We start from the raw sequence: 17,041 nt of genomic DNA on the forward strand, positions 1-17,041 counted from the left end.
GCATTTAAGCATAGTCTCAGTGTTTCATGGAGCAACATGCCCAGTTTCCACAAGTTTCTAGAGGAAAAGGACTAGTAATTAGTAGGAGCTGTTGTATTGCTAATTTAACTAACATTTGATCAGATATAATTTTAAAAGAAGTGCTTGCTACTAGCTCATTAAAGAATTTGATATTAGAATTTGATATTAGATCCTACCACATAGCCTATGTAAAATATCACAAATATTGCAACCTAGATGCATTTGGAAGTTACAAGGTTCTAGTTGGTTCATCCTTTGCAGACACTTTTCTATGCAGAAAGATACTTAACAAAAGACAGAATAAAATTTTAACTCAAGTTTAAACAGCCTCTACAGAGTTTGTTTCATGAACTTTCAGACTCACTTTAGCCAACATGGCCATCAAACAATGAGGCCATTTTTGGTTTTCCTTTTTAGCTTGGCTATACTTTGTTGATTCCCCTTCCTATCTCAAGCCCCAGTTGGTACCTGAGGAAAACAATCAGTGCACACTACTGCACTTACAATTAATCAAACATTTACAAATCTGTCTGACTGGGAAATGTAGTTCTGTGTCTTGTGAATATCATTGCACTGAAGTTTTCTTTTCTGCTTCTGCACCTGCAGGCTGCCTTGCAGTTTCTAGAGGGCTATGCAAGAGAAGATATAACTCGAGCAGATCTGGAGGGAAATTCAAACTCTTTATGGACCATCAGCCCTCCCAGTAGAAAGAAAATGATACAGGGACTTCAAGACTTTGAGGCTGATTTCACTTTAGTTATTTCATGGACCATTCAGAGGTAATTAAGCAAAGTTATTATGAGGTGGATGGATCATTTGCCAAGCATTAGCTCAGTAGAACAGTTCCACATTGCATTTTTGGGTTAGTTTTTAGCAACTTCTATTGTACGGCAGAGCAAAAAACTGAGAGTAGGAGGGAGAGAGACAGAGAGAAGTCAGTTTTGTTACCCATGAAAACATTTGTTGCCTGCAGTTCTCAAAAAATAAAGAAGTGAAGCCACTACCAAATAGATTATTTTAAAAGTTCAGGTGGAATTTTCAATGGGACTTGACAGGAAGAAGGAAAAAGTAAGAATTTTTTAGCCACTTTTAAGTGGGGATGTTCCAATGAACTGCTCTTAACAACAACCTTGCTAACATTTATGGAAAGTGTACTCACTTAGACCTAGTTAAGGCAGAAAACCTATGAGGAAATACAAACACAAGTTCTTCATCCTCTTATTAAGGGAGTCTGGAAGTGACACAAACAATTTTTATGTGCAAATACCATAACCTTGGCACAGATCCATTTTGTTGAGACCTTTGCTCATGTGAGCTTTCTTTGGCCCCAGCGAACTGACTTTACAATGAAGTTCTTGAAAGAGACAGCCTAGAGTATAAAATTGTTGCACTCTGGCTAGAGCACACTCAGTCACCAAGGTCATTTGCTGGCTACTGTCTGCCAGATGGGGTTCATGTAGATGACTGGATTAAATTGGAGTTAAGTCATCACTCCATGGAATCCAAGTTCCTTTGCACCCTCCGTATTTACATGTTTCCTTGGAAGTAGAAGCTGGATTGTTGTAAGACTATGCACAACATGTTGGGTCCATTCCTACACAGAAATAGGCTTGTAATGAATCTGCACACTTAATTCAACTTTGACATCCCCATCCCCCCCCCCTTATTTTCCTGGAAGCAGAGTTTGCCCATATGCTTTCATAGCTACAAGCATTCAAACACTAGTGCAAAGAGACATTTTTCACCCTCAAATTGTATCTTGTGGGACACACTGTGAACACCAATGACCGAAAATTTTATAGACTTACCACAGTGACCTTCTGCTTGACTGCTGCCTTTCACCTAGGCCAGGAGGCCACAAACAACAGTAAGGTGAGCCTGTTGTGTCACAGAGGCAGCATACAAGCTGTCTGCCTTTGCACATCATCTGTTGCGGGTGTTTCTCTGCAGCCCCCAAGCTTAGGCTGTGCTCTCGTTGTAGGTTTTCAATGTGTTTTCCCTTTTACTTAAAACAGGAATCTCTCCCTTGGTGCCAAAGCTGAAATAGCATCAGATAAACTTACCTTCCCACTAAAAAACCACACCAGAAGAGATATTGCTACAATGATGGCTGAAAATCAACCGGAAAAGGTGTAAGTTATTTTCTTTTTCTATGTATATCCAAACTTTCCCCTTTCAAGCCTGATTTTCTAAGGTGGTCAAGCTTGTGCAAATGTTTTATTTGTTTACCCATCTATCTCCCTCTAATAACAGATGCCAACAGCACTGAAGCCAAGTAATAGTAATATTAAAGGTTAAAACTTGTTTCCTATTATAAATGTAGGCTGAGAGGACCCTGAACACAGGATCATCAACAACAAGCCTGGTGAAGCTATTAGTAAATTTTCTTTGATTTATTTGATAAGCACAAGTTCAGTATACTCACAGTTCAACTCACCTTTGAGTTACATCAGTTCAACTTGATCTGAGGATGTTGCATTGAAGATTTTTTTCGTCTAAATAACTATCCAGACTGTATCTCACATTGTTACTCTTGAATAGTACTAGATTGGCAAGGAAGTGTTAAATCACTGCGGTCAAAGCGTAACATCTGCAGTCGTTTCTGACATCAGATCTTTTCCTGTGATGGAAATTCACAAGGCGTGCTCTTCATATGGATATCAAACAGTATTCTACAGATATAGCCTTATAACATTAAGCACAGTGGTGGCTCCTTTTAGATCTGAAAAGTGTCTGGCTCTTCCTCTTCCGCCTTCTCTCTGGAGATTACTTTACAGCAGTAGTTTCTAAGTACTGCTAAGCCAAGACATCATCCCTGAAGGCCACTTGATCTGATTTGTGGCCAAAAGAGTTGAAAAGTTTAAGCTGAGACCAGCTGGGATTGTGAAAACTCTGAGAGGTTCTTATCTGTTAGTAGGTAGAAATTAGATTTGCCTCTTCTGTGCACGGCTGTTTTTCTGCACCCACACACACTCGTACATCCAGATTGCTATTGCACATGTGATTATTGCAATTAGAAACACTTGATGCCTCTTTTCTGCTGTATGAAGACACAGAATATTTCCTGAGGTGATGGAGAGGGTAGATTTTTCTCATTTGTGGGAAGAAGTAATTAATTCATAATTCTCTCTTTGCAAAAGGCAAGCAGTAACATAGACGATAGAGCTACATTTGCCTGTCTTGCAGTAGTTTTGTAGATTTAAGGTTTTTACTTGGTCATAAAGGAAAAATGGTTGTAATAGCTACTAGCCATTCAGATACTTTGGCAGGGAGCTTTCTGCCACCACCTTTGCTGGGACAATTTAGCTGCTGAGCTCTTACCTTTTCCTGGACCTGCTGGAGTGATCAGAAGGGATTTTCAATTGGCCACCCTTGTTCTTCCTCAGCCTGGTGTATGCAATCTAGCCAAGTGTCAGAGGATTTCTCTGAGAGCTCCTCTTCCCTGGAATTTTTCAGTCATTTGAGGAAAATGCTAGAACAATGTCTTTGCTTTTAATGAAATGTGTCTCCCTCTAAATACTGGTAATTTATTCCCACTCAAGATGATTTGATTTTAAGTCCAGTGGAAGAACTTTTACAAACATCTTTATTTAGAAGTTTGAAATTCTCCTAAAAACTGTGAAAATATTTCCCAATAAAAAATTCTGGCAAAAATTCTCATTCTTTTCAGGTGTTATTATCAAAACACCTTTCAATTCTGAAGTAATAGCTGTGCTCACAACATGTTTTTCTAGCTTGTTTACTACTGGTGATGTGCTGCCTTTATTATATACTTTATTGTTGACTATAAAAGCAGCTCTTTTTTTAAAGGAGAAACAAAATATAAAGTCTACATTCTGTGCAATCACACATGCCCCAGCCATGTGGAATTGATGGTGTGTGAATGGTGACATTATGGATGGAACTGAACTCTCTGCTGAAGTTCTGAAAAAGCATAGCTGAAAACTCCAGTTAATTTTCAGATGTGACATCTGAACACTATAAAGTCATAACTTAAGCCAAGAATTACTGGAAATTGTGTATAGCACCATTAGGTATTTCTAAATTATTTTAGAGGTATAAAAATATGAAATATTTGATTTCTCTTTTTTTTCCAGAACATTAGAGGAAGTGTATCCATACTACATCAAGGCTCCTAGTGATTCTCTGGCAAAACCCATAAAGCAGCTATTGAAAGGTATGTCTCCAGACCATGGAAAACAGTGTATGGTTTAAAGAAGTGCAAGGTAGCACTCACAGCTGTTATGAGGTACCTCAGTCTTAAATGCACTTAAAATGGTTTTTACTTGGTGTCTGCAAGCTTGAGGAGAGATAAGGTAATACAGTATAAGGCAGAAAATGCATCTCCACATATTTTATCTTTGGATTTGACAGAAAGGACTCTAAGGATGAAGTCTGTCTCCTTCAAGTCTTTTTTAGGAACTGTTTTCCTTTGTTTTAGGTGTAGGTGATTACAAGTTTTACTTCTCCACATCTCCCTGCTACCTTACTGTGAACAGTCAGTAGTTTTGTATGTCTGCAAATGCAGCTCCTCAGCTTAAATAATGACACTGCATTATTTTTATGTTTTTTAAAGCTATTCCCTCTTTATTGGCTACAAGTAATCCACTTTAAATAACTCATTGAATTTCAGAATCCATACAGGTACTCACAGACATACAGAATATGTGCACCCCCTCACATACATATGTGTGAAAAACCTGTTGGGTTGGAATAGTAGGAACATGTCTTTATCTAAGAGCAATTTTCTCAACAGAGGCTAAATTTGGAGCTTGAATGCAATAGTAGTAGTGCTATGTGGTATGTTCTTGTCAAGGTTCATCAAGAAAAACAATTCTTGAGGCTGAACCCAGCTCTATGAGTAGCAATGAGTGCTTCACTGTCATTGGTCAGGTCCCTAATCTGAGTTTCTTTGGAAGGGCTTTAATGTATACACCGCTAATGTACACTCAGGAGGACCAGAGTTCATCTCCTGTCTGTGTGACCAGTATGCATAAAACAGAATAGCACCCTTTTTTTGATACAAGAGAATAATATCTTTTACATCAGACACAAATATTTTATGGTGATAGTTTCCATTTGAGATACAGAAGCTGACTGTTACCCTTCCAGGTTCAATGTGTTTCTATAGGTCTGAAATGCAGACATGATGAGTGCTATTGATATTTTGGCCTGAATATACCAAAATTATTTGACAGTTGTATGGAGGAGCATGTAATATGAAATATTTTCAACATTTAAATATTTAATGCAGATTCAGATAAGATTTGCCAAAGAAAAAACACAGAAGTCTGGGTTTTATACTTTTGTATACAGAAATAATGTAAAATGGAGTTAAAAGAATTTTGCTTTTGCACTATTCAGTCATTTTATAATCTAGATGTTTGAAGTATGTCTCAAAATGTTTGATTTTTGCAATTCTTGTTGTATATATATTAACATTTCTTTTTTTTTCAATAGACTGCAAGTGGGAAAATATTACAGTTTCCCTTGTCAAAAATGCATCTGAAGAATGGTGGGTTTTGAATCAGCTTGGGAAAAGACAAAAAACACCTCAAGAGAGTCTTGAACTCTTCATATTCAGTGATAAAGTCAGTCCACCAAGCCTTGGATTCTTGGCTGGTTATGGGTAAGAGGGAATCTTTCCATCAAATTAAATAAAGTACATAAGATAGAAGTAGAGGTGATTTTATTTGCTGATTTGGGGGGTCATTTGTTGTTGTTGTTGTAGTGTTTGAACATTACAACATTTTGAAAAGGGGTTTTGTGAAATTTTCAAATCCATGTCTATTAATATTATCTAGAGAAGGATTAATATTTGCAAGGTTAATATTACCCCTGATAACTGCTCTCCAGTGGGAATAAAAACAGAAGCACCCTTCACACCAATTTCTTACTGAAGAGAAATAACTCAAAACATGTTACTTTAGCTGCAAGTTCTGCCTGAACTGTGCCTGGTTTTGGTGACCTTCTCAGTCTTGTAGTTAGGACCCTAGGTGTGAAAGAGTTATGAAATACATCTCCACAGACAGAGGAAGGCAGGAGACTAAGCATTCCCAGGAGATACACCCTTCTGGAAGGATTTTGGAGAAGTCCCCATAGAAAGACTATCAGGGAGGATTATCAAGGTAAATGTTAGTGTGTCACCAGTTACATATACCTTAATAAAACATATAAGATTATTTGCCTTTAGCAGCCAGTGGCTGTCAGATTTCCAGTTGTGACTTCCAAGCTGTAGCAGGCAGGATCTGCAACCATCAGCACCTGGGGTCAAATGATTTAAGTCAGCAGCCTCAGCTGTTTATGATTCCAGATTTGTGAGGTGTTCTAAGAGATCTTATTTTCCTTCATCCTGTGGCACAGCAGAAACATGACCCTAATTAGAAATTGACGTTCAGTCCACTGACAGACCACAGTTAGCCATGTAGATGAGCTTCCTCACACTTGGCTGCCCTTTTACAACACACGATTTGAACTCTTCCTTTCTTTCTTTTCAGCATTATGGGACTATATGCCTCAGTTGTCCTGGTGATAGGGAAGTTTGTCCGTGAATTTTTCAGTGGGATCTCTCACTCCATCATGTTTGAGGAGTTACCCAATGTAGACCGAATCCTGAAGCTGTGTACTGACATTTTCCTAGTGCGAGAGACTGGAGAACTGGAACTAGAAGAAGACCTGTATGCCAAGCTAATATTCCTGTATCGCTCACCAGAGACTATGATCAAGTGGACTAGGGAAAAAACTAATTGATCTCTTTGGCATCACACTGCAAATCAAGTTGGTTAAATCTGAATTTTAAAGGAAAAAGAAAAAAAAGCACAATATTCTCTTAAGAGCTAAGCCTTTTATAGTTGGGTAGCAATGATTTTTCACTGAAGGAATCCTGGAAGCTACGGCCTTAGGAATCCATGCTGCCTTTCAAATTAAGGATCAACAGTGAAGAAGGTTGAATGATTTGTTGTTTTTAATGTGCCACTCCTCTACAATCTGGGGACTGCTTTGTAATTTAATCAGCAAAAAGTTTGCATCTTTGTCTGGCTAATTTAATTTTCCAGACAACCATTACAACTTAGAGAGAAACTAAAGGAGTGAACCCACAGATGACTCCAGTGTACCTTCTTAATCCTTTCTGGAGCTACACAGTTTGGATTGTGCAATATGCTGTTGTACATCACTGACTTTCAAGCTACAGTAATGGGACACTGAGCCTTCAGGACACCCAGCACCCAGGGTCACACTGGGAACTGAAGACATTCTAGCCATACCCATTTGTAGAAAAGCAGAGGTTTTGATGTACAAAGGACACTGTGGACAAGCCTCTGTCAGCAAAAAGAAAACAAGTAACAATCTCTTGAAATGCCTTATTTTATTTGTATAGTCACAGGAGACATTTCCATCAAACATCAATGACTTTTCTCAGGAAAAAGAAAAAGCAACTGAAACTTGACACTTCGTCAAGATTAACTGATGGCTAGAATAATTATGGTGAATTATGGGGTGTTCTGCTGGGCCATTCTCTTCAGCATTACTGCTTTCCATTGGATGAGAAAAAAAAAGTGAAATCAATGACCTAATGAGCAACTTCATTTCTTATAACCCTTTAAAGACTGAGTAGTGTGTGCTTCTCTCTGCTCCCCATGACATGCTTTTTCCCATTTCGATGATTTAAGGCAACTGTTGTTTTGCTGTTAGCTGATATTCTTCTTCCAGTGTTTCAGGTATACAAAAATGTTTACATATTCCAATTCACACTTTTACATCTGAGACGGGTTTTTTTTTTAAGTTCCCAAATATAGACATACATTTGAGCTTGAGATATGCCCTTTTTTTTTTAATTTAAATTACTATTATTAGTGAAACAAATGTCTCATTAGAGAACATTGCAGCATGAAAATTTACAATTGCAATGTAGGTTTCTTTCCATGTTAAAAAAAAAAAAAAGAGAAAAAAATAATTGAGTGGGTAGGGTATGTTAAAAGGATATACTTGTAGCTTTGATTCAGTAATGACTTAAAATAAAGCACATGTTGCAAAGTCATTTTAGAAGTATTTTTTCCTCTGCCTTTTTACATGAAATGGGAAAAGTTTGACATTCTTCTTAATCTGTGACAAATAAATCTCTTTCTTGTAGTTAGCTGCTATTTATTATATGAATGATTAGTTAATCACCAGAAAGAAACTAACATAATTTGCTGGCACATTTTACTGCAGAACTTCATAAAACAGCACAACTAAATGAAGTTGAAACATACTCTGCTGAGTGCTTCCATGACAAATGCTGTCACATCCATTCTATACTGTGAAAACTAACACTTTGAGCACCTTGATGTGTGCACAAAATAAAAATTGCTTCATGATATTGTAACAATAAAATAATTTGATGACTGGAACTCACTGGAAGACAACCTGATTTCCTCTGAAGTGAAAAGGTGGCTGCCCAGGCAGCATTCCCCCTGGAATGTTTTGCTCCATTTCTTCCATATGTCCTGTGAATGAAAATTGAAATATACAGGGCAGCCCTGACATAGCACTCAGGGATGCTAAAATGTCTTTTATAGTTAGATGGATCCTCACCTGGGTGTTCAGTGATTTTAAGGAGACAAACACTGGAAGGAGAAGTGTGAAAGATGTAGTGTGTTTCTAAAGGTACCAGCCAGAAGAACCATGCTGGCCACAGCTGGTCCCGGCTCCCTTCCTGGTTTCTTCGCTTCAACAGGCACTTCCTTTTTGTTGGGAAAAATCTGTCTTCAGAATGAGCTGTACAGTTATTTGGGCTTTGCAAAAAATGTGCTGCTCTTTCTTTCATGGATTGATCAAACTTTGAAAATAAAAGGATTCTTCTGTTGGGTTTTTTAAATTTATTTATTTTTAAAACAGCCTATAGTTAAATCACTGATCTGGACTGGGTAGCTACCTGCAATGGGTGAGGAGTGTACCTTACCATCCTTTGAGCCCAGCTGTCCAGATAAAGTTGAACTGGCAGCCATTTTCCAGGGGCATTCTAGGTGGTCAGCACTGGGATCAGTACCATCTAATATCTTCATTAACATCTTGGAGGACACAACAGAGTGCCCTTTCAGCAGTGTTTGGACTTCACTGAACCTGGGTCTGGGGAGGTTTGCAATAACGTGAGTGTGCCAGCTGCTCTCCTGGGGCGTGGGCTGGGCAGCTGCAACAGCAGGGGCAGGACTTCCTCGAAAGGCAGACCTCAGGATGGTGGAGAAATTATCTGCCAGGTACTTCATGAACTCTGGCAAATGCAGCAGAGTCCTGCCTCTGAAGCAGATTAACCCTTATACAATTCAAACTAGGTAGATGGGTTGGGAATAGCTTTAGAATAAAAAGAGACAAGACCAGGGGTGGGAATTGCAGTGTGCCCTTGAGGCAAAGGAAACCAACAGCATACTGGGCTTTACTTACAGGATTACAGCTGAAAGTCAAGGAAATTTATTAGTCCCCTCTATTCAGGACTTGTGAGATCACATTTGGAGAACTTCATGGAGCTTTGGGGGCTCCAGTGTAAGAAAGATATTGACATACTGGACTGAGCAGGCAGCTGAGAGCACAACAGGGGAGGAGAGGCTGCAGGAGCTGGGCTTGTTCAGCCTTATTGGTGTCTATAGCTGCCTGATGGTGAGATACTGAAAAGCCAATCTCTGCAGAACTGCATGATAGATCTGATTAAATAAAAGGACAATTATTTTTACCATGAGGGCAATCAAACACTGGAGCAAGTGCCCAGAGAAGCTGTGAGATCCTTAGCCTTGGGGGTTTCCAAAACTTGGCTGGTCAAGCCCTAAGCATCCTGTTGTAAGCATCCTGTTGTAAGGCCATGCTTTGGATTGTAGGTTTGATCTGAAACCTCCTGATGTCCCTTGCAATCTGAATTATGTCACAATTTTAAGATCCTGTCAGAGATGCAAAATAACCTGCTGGTGTGCTTTCCCAGTCTATGGATGCATTAGCTCTCTTGTTCTGCCCATCAATAGTCCAGTCCTTAAAACAGGAGGAGAAGCAGATTTCAGCTGCAGTCTGTTTTCCTTGGCTCTATTTAGAAATCTGCATGTGCTTACACAGGCAGTGGTGTGAGTTTGTAAGTCAGAGCAAGGACAAGTGCTTTGACAACACACACAGCTGTAACCACCAGGCATCCCAGAACTCTCACTTGTCTGTGTGACAAGGCAAAATGTTCAGCTTGCACTGTTTGTGTAATTAAAGCTTTCACAGTTTTCTCTGATTTGGTAAACTGGTTAATCCCTGGGTAGTTAATACAAATAAATAAATAAATAAACCAACAAACAAACTGTGGCTGCTCTGCCTGGCACTGTGTGATATTTAAACAGGGTTTCTACTCTGACTACATATGAGTTATTTTAGATCAGGTTTTGTTGCTTCCTGCTTGAGGAAGGAAACCAGAGGAAATCCAATGCTGTATTAAATGCTTGGGGAAAACAAGAGAAAAGCAACCTGTGAGCATGCAATAGGAAAGGCAAATTCCTGTTCAGCAGCCAAGGGAGCAGGAGCTGCAAGTGCAGTACAACCCTGACCCACTGTATTGAAGGGCTATAGGGTTTTTTAGGTTACATTAAGTTAAGGTGGACACAAGACAGCAGAAAAAGAGCTGGAGAAGAAATAAGTATTCAGAATCATTCAGTGAGAATGATTCATCCTTCAATCCTGTGTTTCAAGTTGATAAAGTTCATGGTATGAGAAACCTTAGCTTCAAGATTTGTCTGAGGAATGTGCTGCACAAGTAGCAAGCCACAGAAGGGACCACCAAACACCTCTTCTTGTCTCTCCTGGCCTGACAGGCACTTCCCAAGGCCAGTTCCACTGACTTCCATTTAGAACTGTTATAAAAGCAGAAATCTAATGAAAAACATCTTCTGCTATGACGAAAACTAGCTGGACACTGGCTGATAACCAGGGAAACTGCAGGCTTTCTTAAGAGTAACTGGAAGAGTATTCATGTATGAAGGAAACCATCCCTCTATTACACACAGAGCTCAGATGTATTGTGACCATCTCTTCCTGCCTCTCCCCACCAGCAAGACACAATCATTTCCCTGGTGTGGGGGACCACAAATGAACCTATGAGGATCCCTTCCTAGCATAAAGTTCTCAGTGCTGTGGTTCCAACCCAAACCTCCTTCAAAGGCTTTCAAGAGGTCACATCATTTTCCAGAGGGAATCTGGTCTTAGTGTGAGGAATCTGACACCTCCACAGGGCCTGAGGCAGCCCAGCTGTGCTGGATGTGCTGCATTGCTGGACACCAGCTAATGCCTGCTCTGCAACTTAGGATCTTGCCTTGCATGTTCAAATATATCAAACACACACATGCATGGACAGTGTGCATCCATGCAGGTATGTGCCTCACTCTCTCAGCACAATTTTGCTGTAATAGCTTTCATTAATTTTTCAAGCTGTTGTCTCCTGCAGCTCATGCTGGGATAGAAGAGGGAGCTGCCAGAAGACACAGACGTGACCGTCAGACTCCTGTAGCAAACATTTAGGGAAAGCACATTTTTAATGTTATGGCAGCAAGAGTGAGGTAATGCAGTTAAAATATTTATGAACCCTTTCAGCTGACATCTCCAAATACCTTGTAAAGCCCAAACTTTGGAGGTCAAGGCAATGTATTAACTAGATATTCATCCAGCTATAAAAATTTTTCCCTGTTTCAAACAATGCTGGGGAGAGGAGGGAGGGAAGAAGGGGTAGATCACAGAGAGAAAAGAGAAAAGAGTTGTAAAGTTCATCACATATCACAAGGAAACACATGGAACTTTTGGACAAAAATTGAACTGTACCTTTCTGCCTTTCACAGAAAGCCTTCTAAAGTTATCTTTTAAAAGTTCAAAATATTCTTCCTTGCAAAGGGTCACAAAATAAGGATGAACTTCAAATATTCCAAGCTTGATACAACACCATGTTACCTGGCCTGCAAAAAGGCAAGTGGGATGTACAAAAGATGCCAATTTTTTATATTCTTATTCCATAGCTCACCATCAGTTGAGCAGAAACATGGTGCTTACAGCTGATGGCTTGAGAGATGAGCAGCTGCTTGTGGTCTTGTTATTCAAAGGGGAAGGGAAAAAAAGAAAACAGATAAAGAACAAATAGATGAGTAAAAAACTCAAGAAATGCTTCTATCTACCAGTTGCTCTGATGGACACATAAGCAAAGTAAATCAGATTGCTTCAATGGGGCCCCTAGAGGTCAAAAATCATCATTTTTGCATGTTTGGATGCTGCTTGCTCTCCTCCTCATGCCTACTGCAACCAACGTGGCTTTTTCTGCTGGGCTCCATCCTTTGTCATCAGGTCTCACGTGTGCCACATCACAGATCCCTTTCCCTGAACACTAAAAATCTGCACAAGTTCACAGCTGCCAGGGCTCTGACATAGAGATCCCAATGCCAGCCAGCCCTGCCTCCTCCCCAGGGTTCCAGCTTAAGTCCAGCCTCAAGGTCTGTCTTTCACAGGCAGGCTCCCACTCATGCACTAGCACAAGGCACTGGGAGACACCAAAGGCTGGCCTTTGAAATGGCACAATTATTCTCCCACCCAAAAAAAAAAAAAAAACCCACAATAAAAGAACTAAGGAAATCTAGCAGAGCTGAAAGTACTTCATTGCAAAACAAAATGACTGAAGGTTATTTGTGAGCAAGGAGACAAAATGCATTTTCAGATGGCTTTTTGAATCATCCTATCAGATGTTTATCTATCTGAGCTGTTTCTTTTACAGTACTCAGCCAGCCCATCTGGTACTTAGCTCATGATGTATGGATTCAAAACATATCCTTAGTACTTTGTTGATGAAGTAATATTTCTCCTGTTTATTTTGCTTAGACAAGACTGCACAGCCATTGCACCAGGTCTGTGGGATTTATGTAGTTACTTCAACTGCTTTCAGCTAAAAAAAAATTTAATTTCTGGTGGTCTTTTTAGGGACCAAAGGAGAGGAAGGGCACTGGTCTCCACCAGGGTTTCTGACAGACTCTGAGTCTGCTGTGCTGCAGCAAAAGGTAGATCCATTTCTCATTTTCCCTGCTCCAGCCATCCCTTTCCTTTTCAGCTGACCAAGCAGAGATTCAGATGGCCCCAGGTCTCCTTCCAAATACATCTAGGGAGGTGATCCCTATGCTGAACACTTCCCCACATCTCCTGGGCAGATGCTGGAGTCACCAACCAAAGTGGCCAGCCTCAAACGGAGAGTGCCACCTTCCACTGAACTCTGTAGGGAACACCTCTGAACCAGATGTCCTGGCTGCAGCCTGGGCAAGCCAATTTCAATACCTTTAGTCTAAGGTAGAGTCCTTTTTCCCTGTGGCCAGGCTTGTTGATACCCATGCATTGAGCTCAAGCTCCTTGACATACAGTAAAGAGCAGGGCATGCAGAGCAGTGAAAAGGGCATTTTCCCAGCTAGCAGCCTCTGAGGGATACACTGGAGCATTTCCCTGCAGCTCAGCACAGCTTACTGAGGTTTCCTCCACTTCCAGCTACAAGAATATGAACTACAGGAATAAGGATGAAAGGATTTGGGGAAGCATGCTGTCTACACAACCAACTGAAAAAGGACAAACCTATCCTAGGGCTCAGTGACTCAGGAAAGAGCTTTTCCGCCTTTCAGGTCAGAAGCTGAATAAGTGCAATGAAACAGACAGAGGAATTAACTTCTCTAAAAGGGACCTCTCTAAAAGAGGATGTACCCATTTTGAGGTTTTTCCTTATCAGTCATGCACTGGCTCCCACCAGAACTATTCAACATGTAAATAGTTGTAAGCCTTCTTTACTACAGCTCTTCATCTTGCAGTATTAATATGGGTCACACAGGCAAGAGAAGACAACACTTCTGCTTGCATTTTGGGCTGCAGTTCAACATGATATCTGGAAGATAAATGAAAAACACATGCATATATTCTGATAGTCACTTGTTGAAGAGAAGCTTTAGTCATTTGGCAGCAGCACAGAATGATTTAATACTTATTTTCATGCTTCCTATATGGTTGAGGGCAAAGACGAACATGCATGAAGAAGATCATGCATACCCTGAACTGGGGCCACTGACCATGCAAGGGGCTAAAGTATTAAACGAGGGAGCTAAAGGACAGATCTAAAGCTGTGCATATGAATATATTCACCCAAATACAGTTCTCAGCCCTACTAGTTTTAGACATCTGGTGAAGTTTTCCATTATATTCTCATTGTCCAACTTAAAGGTAAACACAGAGCAATGTGCAATTTCACTCATCTCAAATCACATTGGCACAATTTCTGGAATACTATGGCAACAGGTAATATGGAAAAATGATGCAAGGGTGACCAGACATGAGGGATTGTTAAAGAAAAACCACCAGTTTTAACTCTGAGAAATAAAATCAAATGCAACCAGCGGTGTTTACAGAAATGTGTTTTCAGTTTCACCTGGCAACATCTACTTCCAAAACCATTCCTCCTTCACTATTACAAATTCATCTGGAAGGTCCACAACGCAGAGAGGTTAGCCAGCTCTCAGTGCAGTGCATCTTGCTGCTGACTAGGTACTGAACCTTTTTTTTTTTCCCTCATCAGTTTTCCCAGCCTGTACTTATGAAACCTATCAGGATGGATCAGAATAGATCAAGGACTGTTGTAGCTAATCAACAGCACGATTTGGCTGCACTTCACCAAGATTCAGACACTCAGCCTGAGCCAACACTCTAGTTTATGACTTTGAAAAACCTGCTTCCCATGGTTGAATTTAACCTACTGATGAAACCCACCTTTTTTTGCCTGTATAACTCCTAATTCACATAAGCCCCACAAAAACAAGGCAGCAGTAAAGAGGAAATTAGAGGGGGGAGAATTTTAGAGAGGGTGAGTTAGGGATGACTATTAGAGGTGACAAATACAGCTGCACCTACACATAGCTGACAAGGGTTCTACACTGCACCTGTTCCTTTTTAACCCTACACATGCTGTGGATGGAAGGGTGGTGTATAACTTTGCTGTGGCAGCAGCATCACTGCCAGAAAGGCTCCAAGACTGATGGAAGGCTCTGTCCAAGTGCATCTGACTTTCACAAAGGCAGACGCTACCAGATTCAGTCCTTTATGCCATTTAAAAAGCCATCCATACATGCTTATGTTGTTGATATAACAATTAAAACATTTGCTTGCAGGTGTTTATAGCCTCTTTCCATTTATAAGTATAATGGAATAGTCAGATTGAGAAATTAGATTCACAGAAGTCAAAAAGTCCGAAGTATGGATTCTCAAAGCAAGTGTAAATTATATCACATTTTCATATGAAATCAAAGAGAATTGGTTTGGATGTCAAGAGCAGTACCACTCAAGTTTTCATTTTCTTTGTTTTTAAGTAGACTCTTTCAGCCAGTGGAATAGGAATTGAACTCTGAACCATGGTGCAAGCATCTGATTATTTCTGTTTCTGGAAAGTATGCCTTTACCTTCATCCTCTTTTGCAAACAGTTACCAGCCAGCAAACAAGAAGAGCAAAGTTCCCAGTATCTGCTGCACAAGCCCATGCCCTCTGCACAGGACCACCTCCTGCAGCTGTAGAGAAACAGTTAAAAAAAGAATCAGAAACCACACTGAGCCATTATAGTCAGTGAGTAATCCATTTCTGCTGGTACGCTATTATACAGCTGGCCCTCCATCATGCACACTTCCTGAAAAACATCCACACCAGGGGAAAAAAAAACCCTCTCTACAGAAAGGATGGCTATGAGACATGACTGTACTGCATTTATTAAGAATGTTTTATAAAGCATAAAATCTGACTCCTTTCAGGTAGTGATCACTAGCACAAGTTTCCAGACTTTTACTGTCAAGATTAAGTGCCACTCAATTCCAAGCCATAGGAAATGTTTATGCTGATCAATCCAAAGGTCTAAAACAGGAGTCACCACACGTTCCCTATGACACCCTTCTTCCCATAAGCTCTCCTTCCGCTTCTGCCATTCCCCAGGCTCCTCAGGAGGATACAGCTTGTGGGGCAAACCTACATTTCATGCTTTTTCCTAAGCCCAGATCTGGTCTCTGGAAGTGATATAAAACATTAAACAATGTTAGGAAACAAGTAAGAATAGGCAGAGAGACTTGGGGTGATTAAAGGAAGTTCCCATCTTGAACTGCCTAATAAGTAGCTTTAGGGAGGATGGAACCAGACTCTTCTCCAAGGTGCACTGTGATGGAACAAGAGGCACCATTCACAAGTCCCAACACAGATTCCCATTAGATACCAGAAATATTTTTTTTTAACTACAAAGGATAAAGAAACTTGTGGAGTCTCTGTCCTTAGAGACATTAAAGTCCAGCACCTTGCTGTGAAACTCTTCTACTTCCCTCTCTTTGACCACATCAGACTCTGTTTTTAAAGACGTCTGCAACACACATGATCACCATCTCCTGGGGAAAGGTTATTTCTTCAACCTTTGCTCCCTTGGAGAGTGCTGGTTGCATTTAGGACGTAGCTATTACTTCTTCAATCTGTCCATGTGATTATTATAGCTGATAAAATGTCCGAGGGTGGTTTTGAAAAGGAGTTCCACTCCTGTCAAAAACAACATTGGGGTGAAACTTTATTACTGACTAAATGCTTCAGGACTCAGCAACCAAAGCAGATGCTGCAGCACACCCCAAAAGTTTTACAGACACTGCTCTTTGTGTCTTCTCGTGCCTCTCCCTTCCTTTCCCCACCCTTCATGAATACTGGCTTGGAAGGTGGGATGTGAAAAGATGGAGGGGGGAAAAGTTATTTTTGGCTGTCAAGTTCTAATGGCATGCCTGTCCCATAAAACTCTTCGGAGCTGTGCGTCTCACCCTGAGTCAGAACAAAACCAGACCTGAAATGGCAGAGAAGTTTCTTTGTGAGACACAAGCTGTCCAGCTGCCAGCCGGTAGCAATAATGTCCCAAAGCACTGACCCGCTCAGGGCCTTGAGCCAGCAGAATGCAGGCACGGGAGCCTAGGGATATAAACTGCTTATAAATCCACTGGATGCTTAAGCCCACAT

At 40.5% G+C, this 17,041-nt stretch overlaps 1 protein-coding gene across 1 annotated transcript in view; it reads left to right on the plus strand.

The window, feature by feature from the left end:
• PIEZO2 (piezo type mechanosensitive ion channel component 2) overlaps nt 1-8,878 on the plus strand; it is a 234,887-nt gene extending 226,009 nt beyond the window's left edge. Inside the window, exons 51-55 of the mRNA XM_053956157.1 lie at nt 628-800; nt 2,037-2,153; nt 4,119-4,198; nt 5,482-5,650; nt 6,519-8,878. Of these exons, the coding sequence (XP_053812132.1) occupies nt 628-800; nt 2,037-2,153; nt 4,119-4,198; nt 5,482-5,650; nt 6,519-6,771 (792 nt within the window). The 3' untranslated portion in view covers nt 6,772-8,878. The remainder of the gene's footprint in view (nt 1-627; nt 801-2,036; nt 2,154-4,118; nt 4,199-5,481; nt 5,651-6,518) is intronic.
• The last annotated feature ends 8,163 nt before the right edge of the window (nt 8,879-17,041 follow it).

The sequence above is a fragment of the Vidua chalybeata genome, chromosome 1 (genome assembly GCF_026979565.1).
Source record: "Vidua chalybeata isolate OUT-0048 chromosome 1, bVidCha1 merged haplotype, whole genome shotgun sequence".
NCBI lineage: Eukaryota > Metazoa > Chordata > Aves > Passeriformes > Viduidae > Vidua > Vidua chalybeata.